At 39.0% G+C, this 22,046-nt stretch overlaps 1 protein-coding gene across 1 annotated transcript in view; it reads left to right on the top strand.

Moving 5' to 3' along the window:
- The window catches only part of LOC149216328 (phosphatidylinositol 3-kinase, root isoform-like), a 477,313-nt gene that overhangs the window by 355,099 nt on the left and 100,168 nt on the right, over positions 1-22,046 (top strand). Inside the window, exons 12-13 of the mRNA XM_089392772.1 lie at positions 2,721-2,909; positions 3,111-3,281. Coding sequence (XP_089248898.1) covers positions 2,721-2,909; positions 3,111-3,281 — 360 coding nt within the window. The remainder of the gene's footprint in view (positions 1-2,720; positions 2,910-3,110; positions 3,282-22,046) is intronic.

The following is a 22,046-nucleotide window of genomic DNA, read 5'->3' as shown; positions in this document are numbered from 1 at the left end:
CTCCTGTACGGATAAGTAAGGAGTGTCCTCCACAGCTTTACATTGGATGCACCATAGGAAAAATCACTGGGAGTAAGTCTTGCTGTCCCAGAAATTACTTGAGGTGGCAAGGTGTCCGCATACCACAGAAAGATCTTCGCTGCTCCTGAACAAGGCTTGATTTGACCAGATATTCACCACAGAGAATTCACTTCCTTGTTTTCCAAAACCGAATCAAAGATGCTCCAAAATATTATGCTGTAAGAGGTGTAAAGGAGAGGGGGATTAGCTAAGGTGGGATCACCTCCACCAAACTAATGCAAGGGAAAAGGGTATCAAAACCCTCAGAGCCACAACTCAAAAGAAACAGCAATATTTCAATCCAAATCAATCGTGAGAAAATGATTCTATCTCCTTTATTTATATATTTCTTATGGGGGTTTCTCTTCCTTAATCTGATGTGAGGGTTTACAAGTGTAGCCCCCACTTTGGGCTTTTTGCCCCAGCTATCCCAAATTTATCCAATGTTGCCCCAAGACATTGGATAATGGGTTCTCCCCTTTATCAATGACTATAGCCCTACGGGGTTGGATAGGCTATTTTGCCCCCCTTAGGGCAATTAATAAGAAAGAGACATTACAGCATACGAGCTCCAAATTTCATTCACTAAGTGAGTAAAGGGGCTTTCAAGGTTACAAGTCTCCAAGTATTTTGCAAATAATCTCCAAGCGTGGGCAAGTATGCCAAAATGATGTTAATAATGTGTTCCATGATGCCAGTTTCACCCCAAAAGGCCATCCATGGGCATGTTCATTAATTAAGCAAGAAATCCATTCATATATCTTTTCAAAACCAACATAGTGCTTATGGATGACAACTCAGCATACAACTGTGAATACAAACCTCCCAAACAGGGGTCGAATCTTCTTGTATAGCAATATTAGGAGTCGGGACCAAATCAGGTCAGCCCCAATTAATTAATTTTAAAAATCATAACCTCAAACTAATTTAGGTCAGCTCTGAACTTCTGAGAAAGAGATCACTACCGTCTGAAGTTTGAGCGAGTTGGAAACAGGATCATTTACTTCCACTGTCTGAGGTCTCAGGGCACAGTGAACAGGTCTGAGGGTTGCCACATAATTAAAATATCGGTCCTACTGTTTACCAGGCTGAGGTTTCATGCATCCTTTGACAGGTACCATTTTGTTGCAGGCCTTGGATGCACAATTGGCAGAGGCTTAAGTGGGCAATCATGTGCCATCTACTGTACGAACTCATTTCTCCCAAACTGCTTGTACATTACATCAGACTCCTTTAAAGCCATATGTAAGTACAGCCTGTGTTAAAGTCACCTCATATGTAGCAATCAGGGTCCAGTCTTGATGCTGTTTTATTCTTCTACAGGTCTGGAACAGAGTTCTGAATTATGCTGTGTATACATCTGAACGTTTAGGTTGAGTGCATCACATCAACCATTTCTTCAAATGCTATTACATTTTGGGAAAATTTCTGGGTATATTCTTCATTCGGAGTAACTTGAATTCACTGTATATAAGATTTTCTGGCCTCAAACATGGCAGCCGAATTATCATAGTCTGGTAGCTTTGGATGAACATGAGCCACCCTTTGCTGATCTTTCCCCTTGATTACCTCAATTTTGTGCAGGACAAAATTGTGGGTAATAGGCCCTACAAGCCAACAGCTGCGGTTTTTCCACCTGGAAAGTACCAAAATCGATGATGAATTATATAATGACCAATCTGGATCCTCACTTGATTGGCTTGACATTGGTCCAACACCATTCTCTTCAAAATGTAGTGGTGTTCATGAAATTTGACTTTACTGATTTGGAGAAATTAGTTGCATATTTGACGAAGGCAAGAAAGTTCATTGTAGGTTTCAAGCATTTATGTCCCAGGTATTTAAAGCATAGTTGAAAAAGCAACAAAAGATGGGTAACATTGCGAAAAATTGTGATTTTTGAATGGTTTTGATTGTTAACTTTGAATTTTATTTTTTATATTTTTAAATCATAATTTTTTTTATATCTTTTTATACTTGTCATACCATGCTGTATCTGGAGCCTGGCTTTCAAAAATTCTGTGGATCTGTATCCATCTCCTGTCAACTTCGGGTTATTTTTTAATTTGAATCCTAAATTGCAGGAGATTTCTAAGGATTATAACGCTAAGTTTAATTTGCCTCTTTTAGATCTATAAAAACTTTGTAGAGTTCATTTCATATTTTCACACACATGGCTTAATATATAATGCTATATGGGATTTGATATATAAATGGGATTATTATTAACTTGCCAGCCATGTTTGTCATTTTATGTTTTCTAGATAATTTGCTATTTTAAAAAATCTACTTTTAAAAATGAAATCATGTTGTATATTTTAAAAATCTATTTCTACCCCATTTGCTGAGATTTGGGCAGTTGCCAGCTATAATTGCAGGGCACTGCTATTTCGGAAATTCCAAGTGTCTTGCCATTTGTCCACATGAAGGTCTCCTTCTATGGAATTTCCTCATTTTTGCCAATAAGCAGTTGTATCCTAACTGACCTAGTAACTGTTGAAAAGATGAAGTGTTATTCAGGGAACATTAATGGACACGTCAGGGACAATTGGACTAAATTAACACTTTTTATCCTTTAATCTAGTAGTTATTTTCTGAATGTTGGGAAAATGGAGAATTGAAAGTGTCTTCCTAAAAATGCAAATGTTCATTGATTACAGTACAACCCCGAGGGGAGAGAGAATGATGATGGCACTAAGATGTGGCAGAGTTTAGTGCGTCAGACAGAATTAATTGCTCAGTTGTGCACAATCATGAAAGATGTTAAAACTGTCCGTGGGACTCAGAGGAAAATTGAAAGGTTGCGACAATTACTTGCGGGTCTTATGAGTGAGCTCACCTACTTTGAGGTGGTTATTACACTAAATCATCTTTTCTTTACGTGAGCATATTTTCTTCCAATTGTAGAACAGTGTAGTTATAGGATCTCTATTCTATCCTTAAATTAAAGGTTCCACTATAGTGATAAGTATTATATCGATTGAATTGTCATTTTTCGACGTTAGCACAACTTCAAAATGAATGGCTAATTTATTCAATTTTCTTTCCAGCCAATACCTTTACCTTTGGATCCTAAAGTCCTAATCACTGGGATAATACCAGCGGAATCATCCCTATTCAAGAGCGCTTTACATCCTCTACGTTTGACTTTCAAAACTGCAGATGGTGGAAAATGCAAAGTCATGTTCAAAAAGGGTGATGACATCAGACAGGATCAATTGGTAATTTTCATGTTAACCTTTTTTCTTTATTTGTGAGAGACATGTTGTTTAAAATATATTTGAAGTGATTGAGAATTCACATTCAATCATTCTTTTGTCTTGACTCTTATTTGCTTTGTCATTATAGCATTTAGTGTCTATAAACAATATATATACAAAGCATGTCATAAAATAATTTCTTCTCTTTACAAACTTATATATATTTGCAATTTTTTCTTCTTTTCATTACTTTGTTAGGTGATAATTTGTTGCAATCAAGTATCAGAATACTGATCTTTTAGTTAAGGATATCCCGTATGTAATGTCCCTTTCTAGATTTACTAAAACACTGGCAACAATTCTTAAAAATTTTCTTCATGCATTTGGACAATCACTTTGCTTGCAAACTATTATTCTAATATTTAGCATGAAAACAAGAGAAAAAATTTGATCATAGGGATATTTCTTCAAATAGTTTGCCTACAATTTAAATATCACAACCTTATTCTATAAGTTAACTCAAATATGGCTAACTAATTTAGCCAATCTTATTTGTTATTACTGAACAGAAATTTAAAATCCCAGCACTTAAATATTGTCAGCTGTAGCAATCCTGCAAAAGGCATGACCTGCCTGTATAATAGGCTGCATTCTGTCCTTCATTGGAACAGACTTCGACCCCTACAAAATTCGGCTGATAGAGAAGAACTTTGGCCCTCAAATATCATTAATTCAGCCTGCCAACCAACATAATCTCAGTCTGGATATGATAATTAGTCAGCCTGTAGCAGATGAGGAAACTCGGCCTCCCACATAGCAAATCTTGATCAGCAAATAGAGTATAATTCTCGGCCAACAAGAGGCTGTAACTCGTCCTCCAAGGTTGTTGTGACTTGGGCTGTAGAAATAAAACCTCAGCCTGCTTGAATCTGGGCCTCAGTGAACAAATTCGGCCCAACAAACACTTGACCTCCAACAATTTGATTTCTGGCAATAAGAAATTAGGTCTGCTTGAGTTCCTGGACCCAGTGAAATAATTCAGCCCAAGGAAATAAGAACTGCTGCAATGATAAGGTGTTACTCCTTCAGCTCCCACTAATTCCTGTAACTAAATTCTCCAATCAACACATGCGAGGAATCTGGCTGATTCCTCCTCTAGATTAGCTAGGGTGGATGGGTCCCCCTTTCAAAACTAATTTTGATCAGCTATGGTGTATGATCTCAACACCGAAACTGATCTATATGAAAATTTTCATTGATCTCTTAAGTCAGAACAGAAAACAAAATCAGCAATCCATCCCCATGAGTGAGCTCTAGTCTTCTTTTTAATGATATGGGCTGCCAGAATACCATGAGTGATTTACCATGGCCCATGGGTCATCCAAATACCATGGTTGTCCCCCTTTTACCTTTTTCCCTCACAATAATATAAAGTGACTTTACAAAGTTTTATTCCTTAATTAATCAAAAGTCACTTAATAATCTCTTTTTAGTTTAATTTCTCAATATCACCTTAGAGATGACATTAAATAATCACTTGATTCCATTTTTCTGACTATAACCTATGGGAATCCGATAGGCTAATGAGTCATTCCCCTGCGATGATCACTTGGAAAGGGACATGACAGTCCTCTGTTTCCGAGATTGCTTGTCCTCAAGCAATTGCAAAGCGAGGTGTTGCAAAATATGCTCTTCTTCCCATGTGACATCCTCCTTTGGAAGGTCTCTCCATTTGACAAGACATTCCTTTATTACCTTGATCCTTAACCTCTTGTCTCTGGTATCCAAGATCTCATGAATCAAGACTAGTTGTCCCTATTCATCTAGTGGAGGAAACTCGACTGAAGGTATGACCTGCTGCCCCAATACCCTTTTTAGACAAGATGCATCAAAGTCATTATGCATTCGGCTCTCTTCTGACAGTTTAAGCTCATAAAAAAACTCTCCAATCCTCAGTATCACTTTCTAGGGACCATAGAAACGAGGCTTCAATTTCTTTGCCTTGTTTTTCTAGTTAGATTTTCTTGTATTGTTGCAACCTCAGAAAAACCATGTCTCCTACTTCAAAGCTGCACACAATCCTGTGTCTGTTTGCATATGTCTTCTGCTAATTTTGGGCCACCTGCAAATCCTCCTTAAGTGTCTTGAGAATGTCTTGACTCTCCTGTATCCAGTCTTTGGCCTTGGGAGCTCTATTGTCCCTGAAAATCAAGTCCACTAATGAAGGAGCATCATAGGCTATAGCCATATATTACTTGGAATGGAGTCATATCAATGGGTTTGTGGTAGGTGGTGTTGTAGCACTGCCCACCTAGGTGCAACAATTTGATCTAATCCCGCTGCTCTCCAGTCACAGTTGCACAGATATCCCTCAAACCGTTTGTTTACAGCATCTGTTTGACCATTAGTCTGAGCTTGATGGCTGCTGCTCAGAGTTAGCTTTGTGCCAACTAATCTGAAATTCTGAATAGCTCATGCCAAAATGCATAGAGAAACCTACTATTCCAATTGCTGACAATTAACTATCTTGCTTTTTGAAAGAACAACGAACAAGTGCGCAAACTTCGTCAACTGGCCAACCACGGCAATGATGCAATCTTTACCCTGTACTCTCAGTAGCTCTATAACAAAATCCATCGATATGCTATCCCTCTTCTGCTCAAGAATAGGTAGTGGATGTAACAATCTTGTAGGGTGGGTCTGATCTAACCTGTTTTGCTGGCAAGTCATACATTCCCTCACATATCTGAGTACATTCTCCTTGAGGCCCTTCCATGCTAACCTCTCCCTATTTTGCCTACAAGTCTTGAAATATCCAAGATGCCCTGCCAATGCTGTATCATCGACCACCCACAAAGTCTCCTCTTTGATCTTGGATTCTGGCATCAAATATTTATATACCCTATATTGGTAGTAGATAACATCATTTACAACTCTGTACTCGTTGCCTTGGATGAGACCATCCATTAACTCAAAAGAAAAAATATCTTTGGAATATTCTACCAACAAAGGTGAATTCCAATCTGCGGATATCTGCTTGAGGGAGCAAACTACTGGTCTCCTGGAGAGGGAATCGACAACAATATTCTTGTTAAGATAGTCTTCGGCAAAATCACATAACCAATCTTTTGTCGACGCGTTTCGAACCAACCAGTGTGGTTATTCTTGTTGAGAGATCTTTTGGTAAAAATCACATAAAGAAACTTTTAGTGGATTAGGATTGATTTCTCTTAATTTGATAATTACTTGTGAATTTTTGTTGGCTTCTTATTAATTTTATATTCTCTTCATCAAGCAGTTACCAAAAATGTACAAAACATGAAGATCACATGGAGACAAAGGGCACAAGAAATTAGACTCTAAGTGAGGGCGAAAACCCACAAGGGGGAAAACACAAAGAATTCCTCTTCTTATAGAATCAAATTAAAGTGAGACATCCAAGACCCAAGACCAAGACCAAGACAACCACAAAGATCCCAATTCATCCCTCCTCCAAGTCTCTTCAACAAGTAAAAGTCAACAAAAAGTCAATGCTAGTCAAACCCTTTGTAAGGTTCTCAAATAGGGATTTAAGTGATATTCCAAATAAATAAACAGTGCAGCAACATAAAATTAAAAACAAACATTAAACACCAATGAAACACTGTAAATCTGGAACTGTTGAGCCATATATTATGAAATATGAGAGCATAATAAGTACAATATATAAATGAAGTGGTGCACTTGGGTTTGTCTTAAGGGAAAGTTGGACCAAACCCAGGTGATGGAATAGCTGAGACGATGGTTGTTCAGTTTCTGCACCACTTTGCACTGCACTGTCCGAGTAAAACTGTTGATCTTCTGACTTCGACTCGGTGGAATGTGCCCAAAAACTGCCCAGAAATTTCTGTCCTTTCAAGCTTAGATTCCTTGGACAAAACCCAGAAAAACCCAGAAGGGAATTTCTTTGATTTTGACTTTGGATTTTCGGCCTCCTTGGAGCCCCTCTTTAGCTACTGCTACCAAATTCGATTTGCAGGAAATAGCCTGCAAATCCACCTAGAAACACCCCTCAAATGTTGCTTTCACCTGTGATAGTTGTTTCCTTGCTCCCCGGATGATCCTTGGCCCAGATGGTTGCTCTCCTAAGCCCCACGAAATTGCTACCAGAGGCCATTGCGCAGTGCCTCTGCCCAGAAATGCGTACTTCTATAACTACTGACTGGCTAGCTGCAAAACTCTGAGAAAATGTCCTCAACCCTCTACCTTTCCTGCTCTTGGAACCCCCAACAAGCTAGGGACCTCCTGGCTATCTCAATCCTCTTCTGCGTATTTCTGGCTACCCAGAAAACACATAATCTCCTCATTTGCGTGGCTGGGTGAATTGTAAATTGATGCTGGAACTCCTGCAATCTCTGTGGAACTGCCTCCCTAGGGAGGGCACGGATAGTCCCTCGAAGTAAAGGTTGAATCCTCTGTGCAGAAGACTCATGGCTAAACAGCCAGTAGACTCGCTAAGCAACAAAACATCCAAAGGTAAGTTTGTTTGTTAAATGATCAAAATTCTTGCAAAATGAGAGCTCCTTCCTCTTTTATCACTTTGGGCCCCCTTAGCCTCTTGTGGGCCCCTCTTTCCACTAGTTCGATTTCCCTCCAACGTATTCCTTGGCCAATTCGAATTATTCATGTGGGTGGCCCTCACATTCCATTATCTGCTAGAAATAAATTCGAATTGCCTATAGTTCCTAAGTTTTGCGTACAAAGGTAAGTTTGTTTGTCAAATGATCAAAATTCCTGCGAAATGAGAGCTCCTTCCTCTTTTATCACTTTGGGCCCCCTTAGCCTCTTGTGGGCCCATCCTTCCACTAGTTTGATTTTCCGCCAACATATTCCTTGGCCAATTCGAATTATTCATGTGGGTGGCCCTCACATTCCACTAGTTGCCAGAAATAAAGTCGAGTTGCCTATAGTTCCTTAGTTCTGTGTGTGGGGTCCTCCTGCTAAGCCAAAATTGATGCCAAAATTGTGTACCTACACCCCGTGACTAATACATTTGAGAAGGGACATGACACCCTTTTGAAAACTGGTGAATGTATAGAAAATCTCAGATTTGCTGTGAAGGCCGCATTTCAGCCCTATAACAGCCTCAAAACCACAAAAATTTCGCACATGTGAGCAAAATTAGGGCACAAACAGTTCACTTTCTCTCACCTTTGACTTCACTCTCTCTCCTTTGACTTTCATTGATTTTCTTTTTTTCTTGCACATAAGTTGACGTGAATGGATTGGTGATGAATTGGCTCCTCAAGTAATGAAATTGACTCATATTTGTAGCTATCCAGGAGGTCGAATAACTACGTCTTTAGACCTACTTGACCAAGAAGGGCTAACATGGCCTTATGGATGATATTTTGACTCTCGCTCAAAGCAAAAATAATATTCCATTTTCTTACAAGAAGTCCAAATGGGACATTACATTTCTTTGACTTATAATAAATTTTCTTTTGACTCAATTGACTCCACAAGCATGAAGAACATGCTTTGACTAAAAATGAATACAATGAATGAATATAATAAATAAATCAATAGTACATTTGAATTACATTATGAAGACCGACACTAGTTACATTTCCAACACTCCCTCTTGACTAGGGAGGTAGTCATAATGACACAATAAGATACTTTCAAGTTGAAATATTCTCACAAGAAGCAATTCAAATTGATAAGCATCAACATAACCAACATTTTCAAAAATAGCAAGGCCTTCACTAGACCAAAGCACTGTTGATTTGGGGTAGCATCGAATGTGCTCTAGCCATGAAAATTGGTCGAGAGGCTAAAGCACATGAGATGTCTAAGACCCAGAAATGGTTTGGACAAATTGTACCTGATTTGGGAGATATTAAAATAATTAATATTTTGAATGGAGTTTCTAAGTCTAAACTTAGGAAAAATAAAATATAATGGGTATTAATATAAAGTTGGGTTAGAAGGGTCCAAAAGTCATGGATCAAGCCAAATCTAATCTTAGTCGTTGATTAAAGATTTAATCTCGGTTGTTGATGGACCAACGAGAAAAGTATAAGAGGAGGTGTTGTCACGCAGATTGGCACGACAACGCTCAGACCGGGGGCTGTCACTCTGATCCTCGATCCCTCCGTTTAAGCCTGTCTCCCGCAGCTAAGGGGGGTAGTCCCTGTGAGATGATGAGGCCAACTGTCGACCAGTTGGCTGGGAGACACGAGATACGATTAAGATAAGCACTAAAAAGATTTAATTAATTTAGCAGACCAGTGCCTTAAGAGATTATGGTTAAGATGATTACTTGTTAGATGATATAGAAACGTAAATCGTGAACAACAATCATTTGTCATCGAAAGGTATCAGCTAAATCACATGACCAAAACGATATCCGGCAACTGAAAATTTTGAAGAGATAAATGCCTTAAAACACCACGAGAATCGTAAATCATTAACCAGATATCAATTTCGTATCTCGACTTTGAAAATTTAGATCTCAGCATGAAAGATGATAAATCCCGAAAATGACTGGATCTGACGAAGAAAACTTCCACAATTTTTTAATATTTTTTCAAAGTTTTTTAAATCTTTTTTCAATTTTTTTTTTTTATTTTTTTTTATGATTTTTAAAACAAAATAATTAAAATAAAAATTTAAAAAATTGAAAAAAAAAAGAAAAGCTAGACCAAAATTAACTCTAATCTAAGTCTAACGCTTATATATTTTTTTTTTTTATTGAATGTATATTATTTAAAAAAATAAAAGTAAAACTAAACTAAACTAACACTATATCAAAACTATATCAGAAAAAAAAAAATAAAGAAGATTATCAAAACTACATCTAAAAAAAACTATATTTAAAATTTAAATTTCAAAACTATATCTAACCACAAAAAACTAACACTCACCCACCTCTCATAAAAAACACTTACGCAAATCTAAAAAAAAAATAAAAAGCTCTAACTATGCTAACACTAGACTAAAGCTAACCTACGTCAAGACTAAACCTAACTAAAAATCACAAAACGAAACTAAAATCAAAATTAAAATCTAATTAAAAATCTAATTAAAATCTAATGTACGTAACTATACAAAAATTTAAAAGCAAAAACTAAATCTAAAAAATCTAACGAAATGAAAACGCATGTGCATATGTGATAATGAAAAGCCGAATCGGAAATTACTGAACGCCTGGAGCAGAATTTCGACAGGGATAGAATGCGGCGGACAGAGAAGGATTTAAACAAATCTGTAACTTACCTGAGCCGCAGAGAAATTTTCGAAAATTGCAGAAAGGAGCGACTTCGTTTTGAGGTCAGATCTTCTTACCCTCTGCGTATGCATCAAAGCTCGATCTTCCTGAGTGATGGCCTGCTACGCAAACGGAGAATAGATCACTGCGTTGCCGCGTCCTCAATACCTCTTCTCTGGTTGTTTTGCAGGTATCCGATGGTAGCAACCGGCAACAGGTTCTATTTCCAGGCCGACGTTTGACAATTGAAATAGCTGAGCTTAGAATGATCCACGCATAAAAAAAAATTTACCATCGATCTGGGAATGCTGGTCTCCGGAAGTTAAATATGCTACAACGCTGAAGCTATCCACGGCTTAATAAAAAAATCGTGACCCCAGATGGAATCTCGTGCCACCTTTTGAGAGCATGCAGTTATCATTTCCCAAATAAAATCGTATTGGAGCTGAAAACGTCCCACCAGCTGCTCGTACTGAAATGATTTCGATATACTTCCAGCAGAATCTACTCAGCTGAATTATGTGAAGCCTCAGTTTACACAGCAGAGGCAGAAAATCTTAACGCTGATTCCGTGGGGGACAGGGGTGCTGAGACTGCATGCAATGCCGTGGTTATCTTGTCTAGAAGAAAACTGGTGTTTTCACCGTCTGTAATCTGACTCCAAAGTCTCAATTTCTTCTGATCCAGAAACCCTATACCTGCAAATACAAGAAAAGAAAACCAAAACCCTAATCAAAACTGCATAAAGCAAAAAATCTAAAACCCTAGATCAGGAAAAATTGAAAAAAACCCTAAGCAGCTGATTAATTTACAGATTTGGCCCCTTAACAGCCAGATTCAGCAGTAAGCACGGAAAACATTTTAAAGAACAGAAATTTCAGATCGTCACTGTGAAGATCTTCAGAAAATCTCTCATGCAAACTTAAAAAAAATAAACCGAATGATAGACCCAGGATCAAATCCAATTGGGCTCAGCAAAAAATGCTTGCGGGAGTTGGCTGGTTCAGCCGAGAACTTCCCCGAACGCCCACAAAATTTCCTTCAACATCGAGAGTGTTTCTTGCCTGACAGGGATGTCAGTAGTTGGGTGGTTCAGTTACTTATTTCTCAGTAACTGAGTTGTAATGTAGTAGCAGTATGAAGCAGCACGATGTAGCATGATGGGAGGGGATGCAGTGTTGGGAGGATGGATCAACAATAACACAGATGCAGAGGGAGTTGCCGTACGGATGCAGCAGTGGCAGTGGCAGTGGCAGAGCCATGGGAAACAGTGCAGAGGATGTTGGGTGGGGATGCCTAGCATCAACACAGGGACTGGTGCCAGATGATCAGGGTAATGCTCAGTGAGGATTATTACTAGAGTACAATCCTCGCTAAGAGGGAGTGTTGATTTGGGTTAGCATCAGATGTGCTCCAGGCATGAAAATTGGTGGACAGGCTAAAGCACATGAGATCTCCAAGATCGAGAAATGGTTTGGATAGATTGTACCCAGTTTTGGAGATATTAAAATAATTAATATTTTTAATGGAGTTCCTAAGTCTAAACTTAGGAAAAATAAAATATTAATGAGTATTAATATAAAACTAGGTTAGAAGGGTCCGTCGTTGATGGACCAACGAAAAAAGTATAAGAGGAGGCTTGAGGGTCAGTTGGAGAATACACCAGAGTGATGAGTCATTCATTTTGCTAGGGCAGGGTTGCTAAGAAAAGTTGAATCAGTGATCAATAGCGAGGGCAGTGAGGGGAAGCGAGTACAAGGCAGAGAGGTAGAGACAATACTGGGAGACCAACACAAAAGCAGAGAGAGCGAGAGCAACAACCAGTCCAGGCTACGTAGAGCCCAATAGAGAGCGCAGAGGTAGAGGGACTGTGTCATCCACGCAGAGGCTATTGGAGTGATGCAAAGGGTCCCAGAGGCTGCGCAATGCCTCAAAGAGCTGACACAGAGGGTCTTGGGGCTGACGCAGGTCCGCAGGAGGCTGACGCAGAGGCTAGAATGGCCAATGTTGAGCTTCAATTGTGCCGGAGAGGGTTTCGTGGGACAGGTTTTTTGAATACTTGTTTCCAAATATAGAGGTATTGTTGTTGTATATTTTTCTCTGTAGGGTGAGCCGGTTAGGCACTCTATTGTACTTAGAAAGACTGCATAATAATATAACCCTTAGAATAGCTGCACCGACTTTCCCGCATTGGGTTTTTTCGAGGACATTTGTGCAAAAATAACAATGTCGCTTGTGTGCTTGTTTTCTTTAAGTTGTTGATCTGTAGATGTTGTGACTCTATTGTGTTTATTTCGGTATTTAAATGTATTAAATTACTTGTTTCGAATTTAGACAAGTCGAAGAAATAAACCAATAGAATAAAGATTAATTTTCCAACAAATAGACTTAGAAAATTCAACAAGCACAATGATGGGAGGCATAAATTTGGACACCACCACCTCTCTAGGCACATATCTTATCCGAATGTTCACCAAGTATGCCCTCATAGGATTGTTCTTATCTTGGATACATATCCTCAAAGAATATCAATCCTCGGGACTATTCTTATCTTGGATACAAATCCTCAAAGAATATCAATCCCAAATGCTTAGTCAATCCACCATTCTCCTTCGTGGCTTTACTGGGCTTACGATTGTTAACCCTAGCCATAGTACATGACATAAGGAGAATATAGTGTCCACCCTCACTCCCTCTCAACCCGGGAGGAGACATCTACAAGCCTAAGCTTGTCCCATTCCTTTTCATAGAAAGGAACATTATCAATACGTTAGCTATCTGCTTTATAAATGGAGACGTACTACAACTTCACGACTTCATCTTGCATCATGCTATAAATCATAAAGCACTTTGACCTTTCTAGTTCTCTATCAATTTTCCTACATCAAATAGTTCATCAAATGCCTCAAGGAACCAAACTTTCTTCACAACTTTACATCTTTATTTGTATAGAATTTTGCTTCATGCTTTTCCAAGAAATATCTGCTCCTAGTCATCAATAGTATCTCTATCAGCGTCAAGATTCAATACTATCAACCAATCATTTTCTAGTACAATATCAGAGTTCCTCAATTTCTTGCTAAAGGGTGTTGCCATTGATTTGTAATCTTGTCTCTTTTTTATCATAAGATTGTCTTTTTCTTCCTCCATAGTGTTTATACTTCTTCTATATATATTCTTACAGGAAGCCATACCATATCCCAAACATTATTGATATCATTCCTAATTATTAGAGTTGCCAAAACAATCGATATATAATCTCAAGTCAAGTTGTAGGATTCTTCATGTCAATTTCTGCTGCTAACTCCCTCTGAGGTTAATCATTACTTCCTTCACACTTCCTAGCTTCACATTCTTTCAGGAAGTTATATTGAATAATGACCAATGGTAGTGTCAACAAAAGATGATGTGTTCTGTTGCTAGACCAAGGCAAATAATGTTTGTCATATGTCAAACAACCATCTAGGAGAGTCTTAATGATTTGACTTTCCTTTTCAACTTTCTAACCAAGATATATCATGCATTTTCCATTAACTTTCTTCCCAAGTATATTTCTGATGCATCATGTTCTTCCTTCAACTCCCTTTGAAGATATGAGTCCTCATTTAAACATACATCTGAAATATCTGACATTGATCCATCTACTATTGAATACTATGGGCCCTTGTAGCAAGGGTAATGATCCATGAAGAAGCACTTGTCCAAAGCTATCCTCCTTTGACCCTGCTGAAAATATCTGCAACCCTAGGAACTAGAGTTCAATGTCTCCCCACCTCTCTCTTGGAGGTATAGTTGCATACAAAGAAAATTCATTCTCCAACCTAATGGACAAATTATCGATCTCTATCAAAGCAGTTGCCTGCTCTTGCTTCCCCTTCTTGTCCTTCTTCCTTTTGGGACATTGGGTACTATAGTGACCAAACTCACCACATCTGAAGCATTTGATCTTTGACATGTCTTTCTTCTTCTTTTCTTCTCCCTTTGAGCTTTGTTCCTGACTGGGACCTTTCTTTGCCTTCACTTTAGATGCAAGGGATACATTATCCTTACCTTTCACACACTTCAGTCCTCTGCTACTGCTGCTGCTGATGTTACTCTCGACAAGAGCAAGCCTCATCTCTTCCTGAGTGAAATCGACCCACAACCAATCCCAAACAGGTAGTGTAACTCGTCCAGTGATACCATGGACGAATGTTGCCCACTCCTTGGTGAAACCATTGAGAGTTGTATTAGTGAGGTGTCTCTCCAACTACTGCAAGCTCATCTTGAACATTCTAAATTCTAGTGAGATAAGGAGTAACTCCACCTTTTTGCATCCTGGTGGTCCTCAACTTCTCTTTCAAGAACATCTTTCAGTTCTTGGAAGGATTCTAGAAAAGCATTGCGAGAACATCCCACATTTCTTTCGCAGTATTCTTGACAACTAGATGTGAGACTATATGATCTCGAACTCCATCGAGGATCATCCTCTTTGCCTTGGCCATCTCCTTATTGTAATTCTTTAGTTGTTGCCAGTCTATTTCACACAATGCTCATTTAGTAGGAAAGTGATTATGGCTTTCCAGATACAATTTTTAAAGGCTCCATTACGCCTATCTTGATCTCAAAGTCTCATTGAGGCTATTTTTGAAAAAATCATATCTGGGAAAATAAACCTAGAAGCTCTCTCTCTTCTTGTGGCTCTACAGTTGCTACTCGCGCTCCTTGAGGAATGCGCAAATCTGCTTCTGCTTGCCTACGGAAATCCTTCTCCATCCAATGTACCGCCTTTAGATTCTCACTGAGACTACTCGCTTAGCCTTTCAAATGTCCTTCTCTAGGAACGAGCACATAGATTTCAATCTCGACAAATCAAACTAGCTACTTTGGTAAACTCACATGACTTTCTGCAACTAGAAATTGTAGATTTGCTCCTGAACCTTGATCTGGAAACTCTGTGAGAAAATTGGAAGTTTCCTTTAGTGTGTGCTTTTTGTTTCCACCCAGTGCTGATCTGTTGCTTCAAAAACTGTTGCATATCAACTGCGCCCAAATCTTCTCAATGAACTGACTTATTTGTTCACTAGAACCCTCTATCTGGCAAATCCACACCTGCAAATCTATGCAACTAAGGTTGATCGACTTTTCTGCTGATTGCAAATTGAAAATTAAACCCCTGCCTCTGCAATTTGCACTCCCTAGTGGGCCTCTGCGCAGATCTAGAAATTTTAAAGACTCCCTTTTGAAGCTACAAAATTTCCTCCTCGTCATTGAGCCATTGATCTGTCTAAAAATACGCTTTGATACCATGTGAAAAATCCTTGAAATGCGACAACCAGAATTTATTCTTCTAATTGATTAATTATGCAATTTATTTTATTACGACAAAATAACGAATAAATCACATTGCAATTTCTTCGCAATAGAAATGTTGCAGAAAATAATCTAGAATAGAGAAAATAGATGCACACACACAATTAAATTGAGATTGTTGTTTTTGGACAAATGTTCTCGGAAAAACCCAATCTGGAAAAACTGGTGCAACATATGAGGGTTTTATTATAATTATTCAACAACAAAATATGAGTACAATCAATTGGATGTGAAACTGGCGATCGTCTCCTAAGAAATCATTGGCAAAATATCTGAGGGAATTTTTCCCTTCACCACAAGAAATCTGGCAACAATCTGACCATTCGAATTGGCTATCCAAGAACCCCTGTAGGCCTCTGCGCAAATGTTGCACAATCCTCCACTGCAACTACTCGGAATTGCCTCAATTCTGCCTCTGGTTGTTTGCTACTATTCTCAAAGTGATCCTTCAGCCCTCGGAAAAACGCAATCTGGAAAAACTAGTGTAGCGTATGAGGGTTTTATTATAATTATTCAACAGCAAAATATGAATACAATCAACTGGATGCGAAACTGGCGATTATCTCCTAAGAAATCATTGGAAAAATATTTGAGGGAATTTTCCCCTTCACCACAAGAAATCTGGCAACAATCTAGCCATTCGAATTGGCTATCCAAGAACCCCTGTGCAGGCCTCTGTGAAAATGCTGCACAGTCCTCCACTGCAACTACTCGGAATTGCCTCAATTCTGCCTCTAACTATTTGCTACTATTCTCAAAGTGATCCTTCAACCCTCTAAAAAATTATCCCGGCCTCATGCAACTGAATTGACCTTCTCCTGAGCTCAATCGAACTGCATCCTTGAATCTCCGTGCAAGCCGCTACGCAACCTCCTGGTGGATTACTCGACCTCTCTCAGCTGACTCTTCCAGCACTTGAAAACTCCATTGGAATCTTTGCTGCTTCTCCCTCTCACTTTTGGTTTCTTCTGGGTCAAGCTCTTCTTCCTTGCTCTGCTACTGTAGGTGGATAGTGCTATCTACCAAGGAATTCACTCTCATGTTGTGCTTAATTGTGTCTTCCCCTCTACCCATAGAGTTGCTCTTATAATCTTTCGTTGGTGAACCAATGACCATGATTGGATGTCCATCAATGGCTAAGATCATCCCAAACTCAATCTCTAAGAGTTTCTAGAGAATTCTCACATTTCCTTAATTAATTCCTATTAATTAACCACTTTCCCTAAGTTAGACTTAAATGATGGCTAATTAATTTAATTAAGGCATTTTGCAAGCTTGTCTTGCTAAACATTTTTTGGGTTTTGGAGATCTCGCGTTCTTAGCATTTATGACATAAGTCGAGATTACAACACCTATTTGATGCTACAAAAACTAACAGAGCACTCAGATGAAGGTTTTTGTGGATGCTTCTCAATGAATGGGCGTTTAATAGAAAAATGTGTTTGTATGTGATATGATGAGTAAGTGGTCTTTTCATTTCCTTGTGCTATTATATCCTCATTGGTTGTAAATTTAGTGTTCTTCTCTAGTGGTGGTGGTGCATTCTCTCCTTCCTTGATCAACCCCTTTTCAAGTATTCAAGCGGAGAATCTTGCCTTGACCTTCTTGAAACTTGTTGAACTAGGGTGACTTATTAGGGTTGTATTGGAAAGCCCTAGTTATCATTTTATTTTCACTTGTAACTTCTGAATGAGGAGCCTTATTAGACCTTGTGTGCCCAATGAAAAAGAAAAACTTTTCGATCCTTCTATCACTCCTAATCATTTAACTCTTTTAAACTGTTTTGTGGACTTTACTCTTCAAATCAGCTTGGAAATCATTGCCTTGAAATCCCAATAGTCCTACTCTAGGGTAGTCCCCCTTGAGTCGATAGAGAGCTGGCCAAAAGTGTAGAAGAGGGTTGGCGAGATGATAGTAGGCTCCCTTTTAGCTTCATCGTTGTTGCATTTGGGCTTTAGGACTACTCAAGAGGGGTGGAATTGTGTATAATGATGACCAAAACTCAACATATGTGGAAAGAAGAGGACATCAAGAGGGAAATCCATGAGGTATGTAGTCCAACACACCCAAAACTATTTTAGGTGCAATAAGTGTCCAAGTGCACTAGAGTGTTCACACAACAAAGCTTAAACCATGCAACATGTTGCCAAACATAGTCATTGAGAGGGATAGATGTTAATTTTTGGTAGAATCAAATGTGATCTAGCCTTGAAAATTGGTGGAGAGGCTAAGGCACATGAGCTCTAAAGAACCCATAAACCGTTTGGTGAAATTCCACCCGGGTTGTATTTTATTAAAATAATTAATATTTTTAATGGGGTTCCTAAGTCTAAACTTAGGGAAATTAAAATACTAATGGGTATTAATCAAAATATGGGTGTGAACGATCTAGAAGGCGGATCAAGTCATGTTTTAATCTTAGTCGTTGATTAGAGACTTAATCTCGGTTGTTGAAGTCTCAATGAGAAAAGTATAAGGAGACTTGGGGTTCATTTAGAAACACACATGGAGAGAACATTTGGAATTCGATTTCTGGGGCTAGGAAGCTGAGAAATTCGAATTGAGTGATTAGTTGCAATAGAGGGTTAGGGATAGTTTGAGAGTACTGACAGAGGGGTAGAGAGAAGCTTGTGGAGGCAGCGCAGTAGCCAAAAGGACTGATGCTGGGCCAATTTGGGCCCACACAGAGCCAGAAGGGCCAATGTAGAAGCAAAAACTGCCCTCCATGAGGAAAGCCGAAACTGCAGGGGAATTGTTGGAACAACCAGGAAAGCTGACACAGTGGCCAGAAGAGTCAGCACAGGGCTGACACAGAGCTTGAAAGGCTGACACAGGGCCTACGTAGGGCCAACACAGAATTTTCCAGATCAACTGGAATCTACCGGGTGAAGTGAGGTAAAACTCACTAAGATTTTCCGCCATTGTATTTTCTCTGTCACTGGGTTGCCGAGAGCACCTCCAACATTTGTATTCAAAACTACTGTTAATAATAGAAAACCCTTAGAGCTGCTGCACTGGTTTTCCCTCATTGGGTTTTTCCAGGGACTATTTTGTCCAAAAATAACTGTGTCTTATGTATCGTGTAACCGATTTTATAGTGTAGGTTGCATAAGTAATTTGCTTTAGTATTTGGAGAATAACTTGATAATGTATATTAAAATCAAGTAGGTGAAGTAGATTTGGATTTGTTGCAGTAGGGGTTCCTTGAGGAGTAGGAATTTTCACATGGTATCAGAGCATTGATTTTTAAACAGGTGTTGATTTTTGGTAGCATCAGATGTGCTCTAACTCCGAAATTTTGTGGAGAGGCTAGAACACATGAGGTCTCCAAGACCCATAAATTGTTTTGTGAAAGTCCACTTGGATTGTATTTGATTAAAATAATTAATATTTTTAATGGGGTTCCTAAGTCTAAACTTAGGAAAATTAAAATATGGGTGAGAAGCTTCTAAGAGACGAGGATCAAGTCTAATTTAATCTTAGCCGCTGATTAGAGATTAAAACACGACCATTCATATCTCAACAGGAAAAGTATAAAGGAAGACTTGAGAGCCATTTGGAGACACAATACTCAATAACTCGAGGGAAATTGATTCTCAAGGAGTAAGAATTTGATTTCAGAGGGAGAGTTGCAGGGTGAAGGAAGAGGAGGGCATCAGCATCAGCCAGAGACTGAGGAGGAGGTGACGCAGAGCATCAGAGGGATAGTGCAGAGGAAAAGCTCAGAGAGGTAGCGCAGCAAGGGACGCGGTCCTCACGCAAAAATGATGCAGAGGTGATGCATTGAAGGCTGGAGGGTCTCTGGGGTGTTAGAATTTCTCCAAAGGGAGGAGAAAAAAATTATCTCAGGTGTTTTCTCAGAGGTTCTTCTATGTTCTGTAAAATCATTCCTTGTAAAGAGATTGTTGCTGAAGAATAATAAATAAACCCTCATTTGCTGCACCGACTTTATTGCTTTGGGTTTTTCTGGGGACTATTGTCCAAAAATCACTATGTTGATGTGATTGACTCTTGTGCTTGTATTTCACTATTATTTTCTCCATGCTATTATGTCACAACTGTAGTAGAATTTATTTTGATGTTTACCGAAGGGTCTTGTAAATAACTTATTGTGGAAAATAAGTAGGAGAAATAAATCAGTTATTGCAGTAGAATTTCGTGTTAGAAATTCTCACATGGTATCAGAGCAGAGATCGGGCAATAGGATTAGAGAATCTGCAATGAGTCGTGAACATGATGCTGGAGTAGTAAGGGACTCACACAGTTCTCCTAGGAAAGAGGAAAGCACGAAGAATATAATGGATCACAACTATTCTATGTTAGCTTCCAGATTGGAAGAAGAAGTCGCTTGCTCAGCAAGTTCTGCTTCCTTTGAGGTTTGGTATATTGATAGTGGAGCTTTTGCGCACATGACATGAATACACGAATGTTTCTTAAGCTATCAAGAAGAACAAATGAACTTCCAAATCACCATGGGAAATAAGTCAAAGTGTACCCTGATAGGAAGAGATACCGTAGTTATTCAAACGGAAGCAGGGGATCGACTTCGAGCTACCAATGTGCTGCATGTGCCTGGATTGGGGATGAACTTAGTATCTGTATCTCAGTTACCAAATAAGGTCTATGATGTTTTCTTCATTGGGAAGAAAGTATATGTCAAACATCCGAGTTGGAAGAAGAAGGCCCAAATTGGAGTCAGAAGCAACAGACTATATAAGTTACAGCTAGAATCTCCAATGGCAGTGATAGGTAGCAGTGAGGAAAAGGATTTGAATGAACTATGGCGCAGGAGGATGGGGCACTTACACCGTGGGGCTCTAAGAATTCTCAGAAGAAACGTCACAAGAGTTCTAGAATTAAGTACCAAATGAGACAATGTATGCATAGGTTTCGTACTAGGCAAGTATGCCAAAGCAGCTTATTCCAGAAGTAACAGTAGGTCAAAGAGTGTTCTAGGATTGATACACTCAAATATTTGCGGACCCATGTCCACAAAAGCTCTTAGTGGCGCCGAATATTTCATCACCTTCATTAATGACCATTCCAGGAAGACTTGGATCTACTTTCTAAAAACCAAGGATGAGGTTTTTGATCGCTTCAAAGAGTTTAAAGCTCTGGTTGAGAATCTGACAGGGAAGACGATAAAAGTGTTGCGCTCAGACAATGGTGGAGAATACATTGAGAAGGACTTCATTAATTTCTACTCAAGAGAAGGCATCAAAAGAGAATAGACAACTCCATACAATCTGGAGCAGAATGGAGTAGCAGAGAGGAAGAACAGGACTATTGTTGAAGCAACAAGGGCAATGTTGTATGATTAGGATATATCCAAATATCTATGGGCAGAAGCATGGAACATAATAGTATATGTCCAAAACAGGACTTCTCACATGGCATTAGGTAAGATTACTTTGGAGAGTGTCTTCATCGGCAAGAAGCCTGAGGTAAGTCATTTCAGAATATTTGGGAGTTTGGGATACTTCCATATAACCGAAGAAAAGAGGAAGAAGTTGGATCAAACTGCAGAAATATGATATCTTGTGGGAGATAGCGAAAATGCTAAGGCGTATAGAATCTATCTTCCGAGAAATAGGAAGATTGCAGTACGATGGGATGTAAAGTTCATGGAGGAAAGAGCTTTAAGGAAGAGCAGTCAAAGGATGATCCATTGGCCTAGCCACTTCGACCAGTAGAAACTAGCACCAATATTTCTCCAAAAGACAAGAATCCAGAGGTATCATAGCGGGTGGAGTCTCAGGAGGAAGAGAAAATAGATCTACTGTTAATTTTAGGTATGTTCTATGCTTAGAGCAATTTATTTCAATTTTCATAGTTAGCTCAATATCTTTTCCAGATTAGCAATCACATCAGCGTAATAGTAAATTGCAGAAGACAAGAAGACACAAGATGTGGTGCTAGCCAGGGACAAACCCCAATGTGGGGAAGCCCTTGATCAATTCTTTTTATATGTTCTTCAATAGTTTAGCAGCGAGAGAGAGAGAGATAGTACATATACAACAAAAGTCAACACTTTGAATTATCTAAACAAGAACATAGATCATCTCTAAGTAGATGATACATGAAGTAGCTGAACTCAGTTGAAGACACGCTGCTTCAACTTATTCTCCCAGGTGACTCCATCACCCATCATAGCACTGCACCTTGTCATCATGATGCACCTC

This window comes from Pinus tabuliformis, chromosome 1_1, assembly GCF_031772625.1.
Source record: "Pinus tabuliformis cultivar Carrire ecotype Pingquan chromosome 1_1, CPIR1, whole genome shotgun sequence".
NCBI lineage: Eukaryota > Viridiplantae > Streptophyta > Pinopsida > Pinales > Pinaceae > Pinus > Pinus tabuliformis.
Note: the sequence above shows the minus strand (reverse complement) of the source record. Positions and strands in the feature narration are given on the sequence as shown.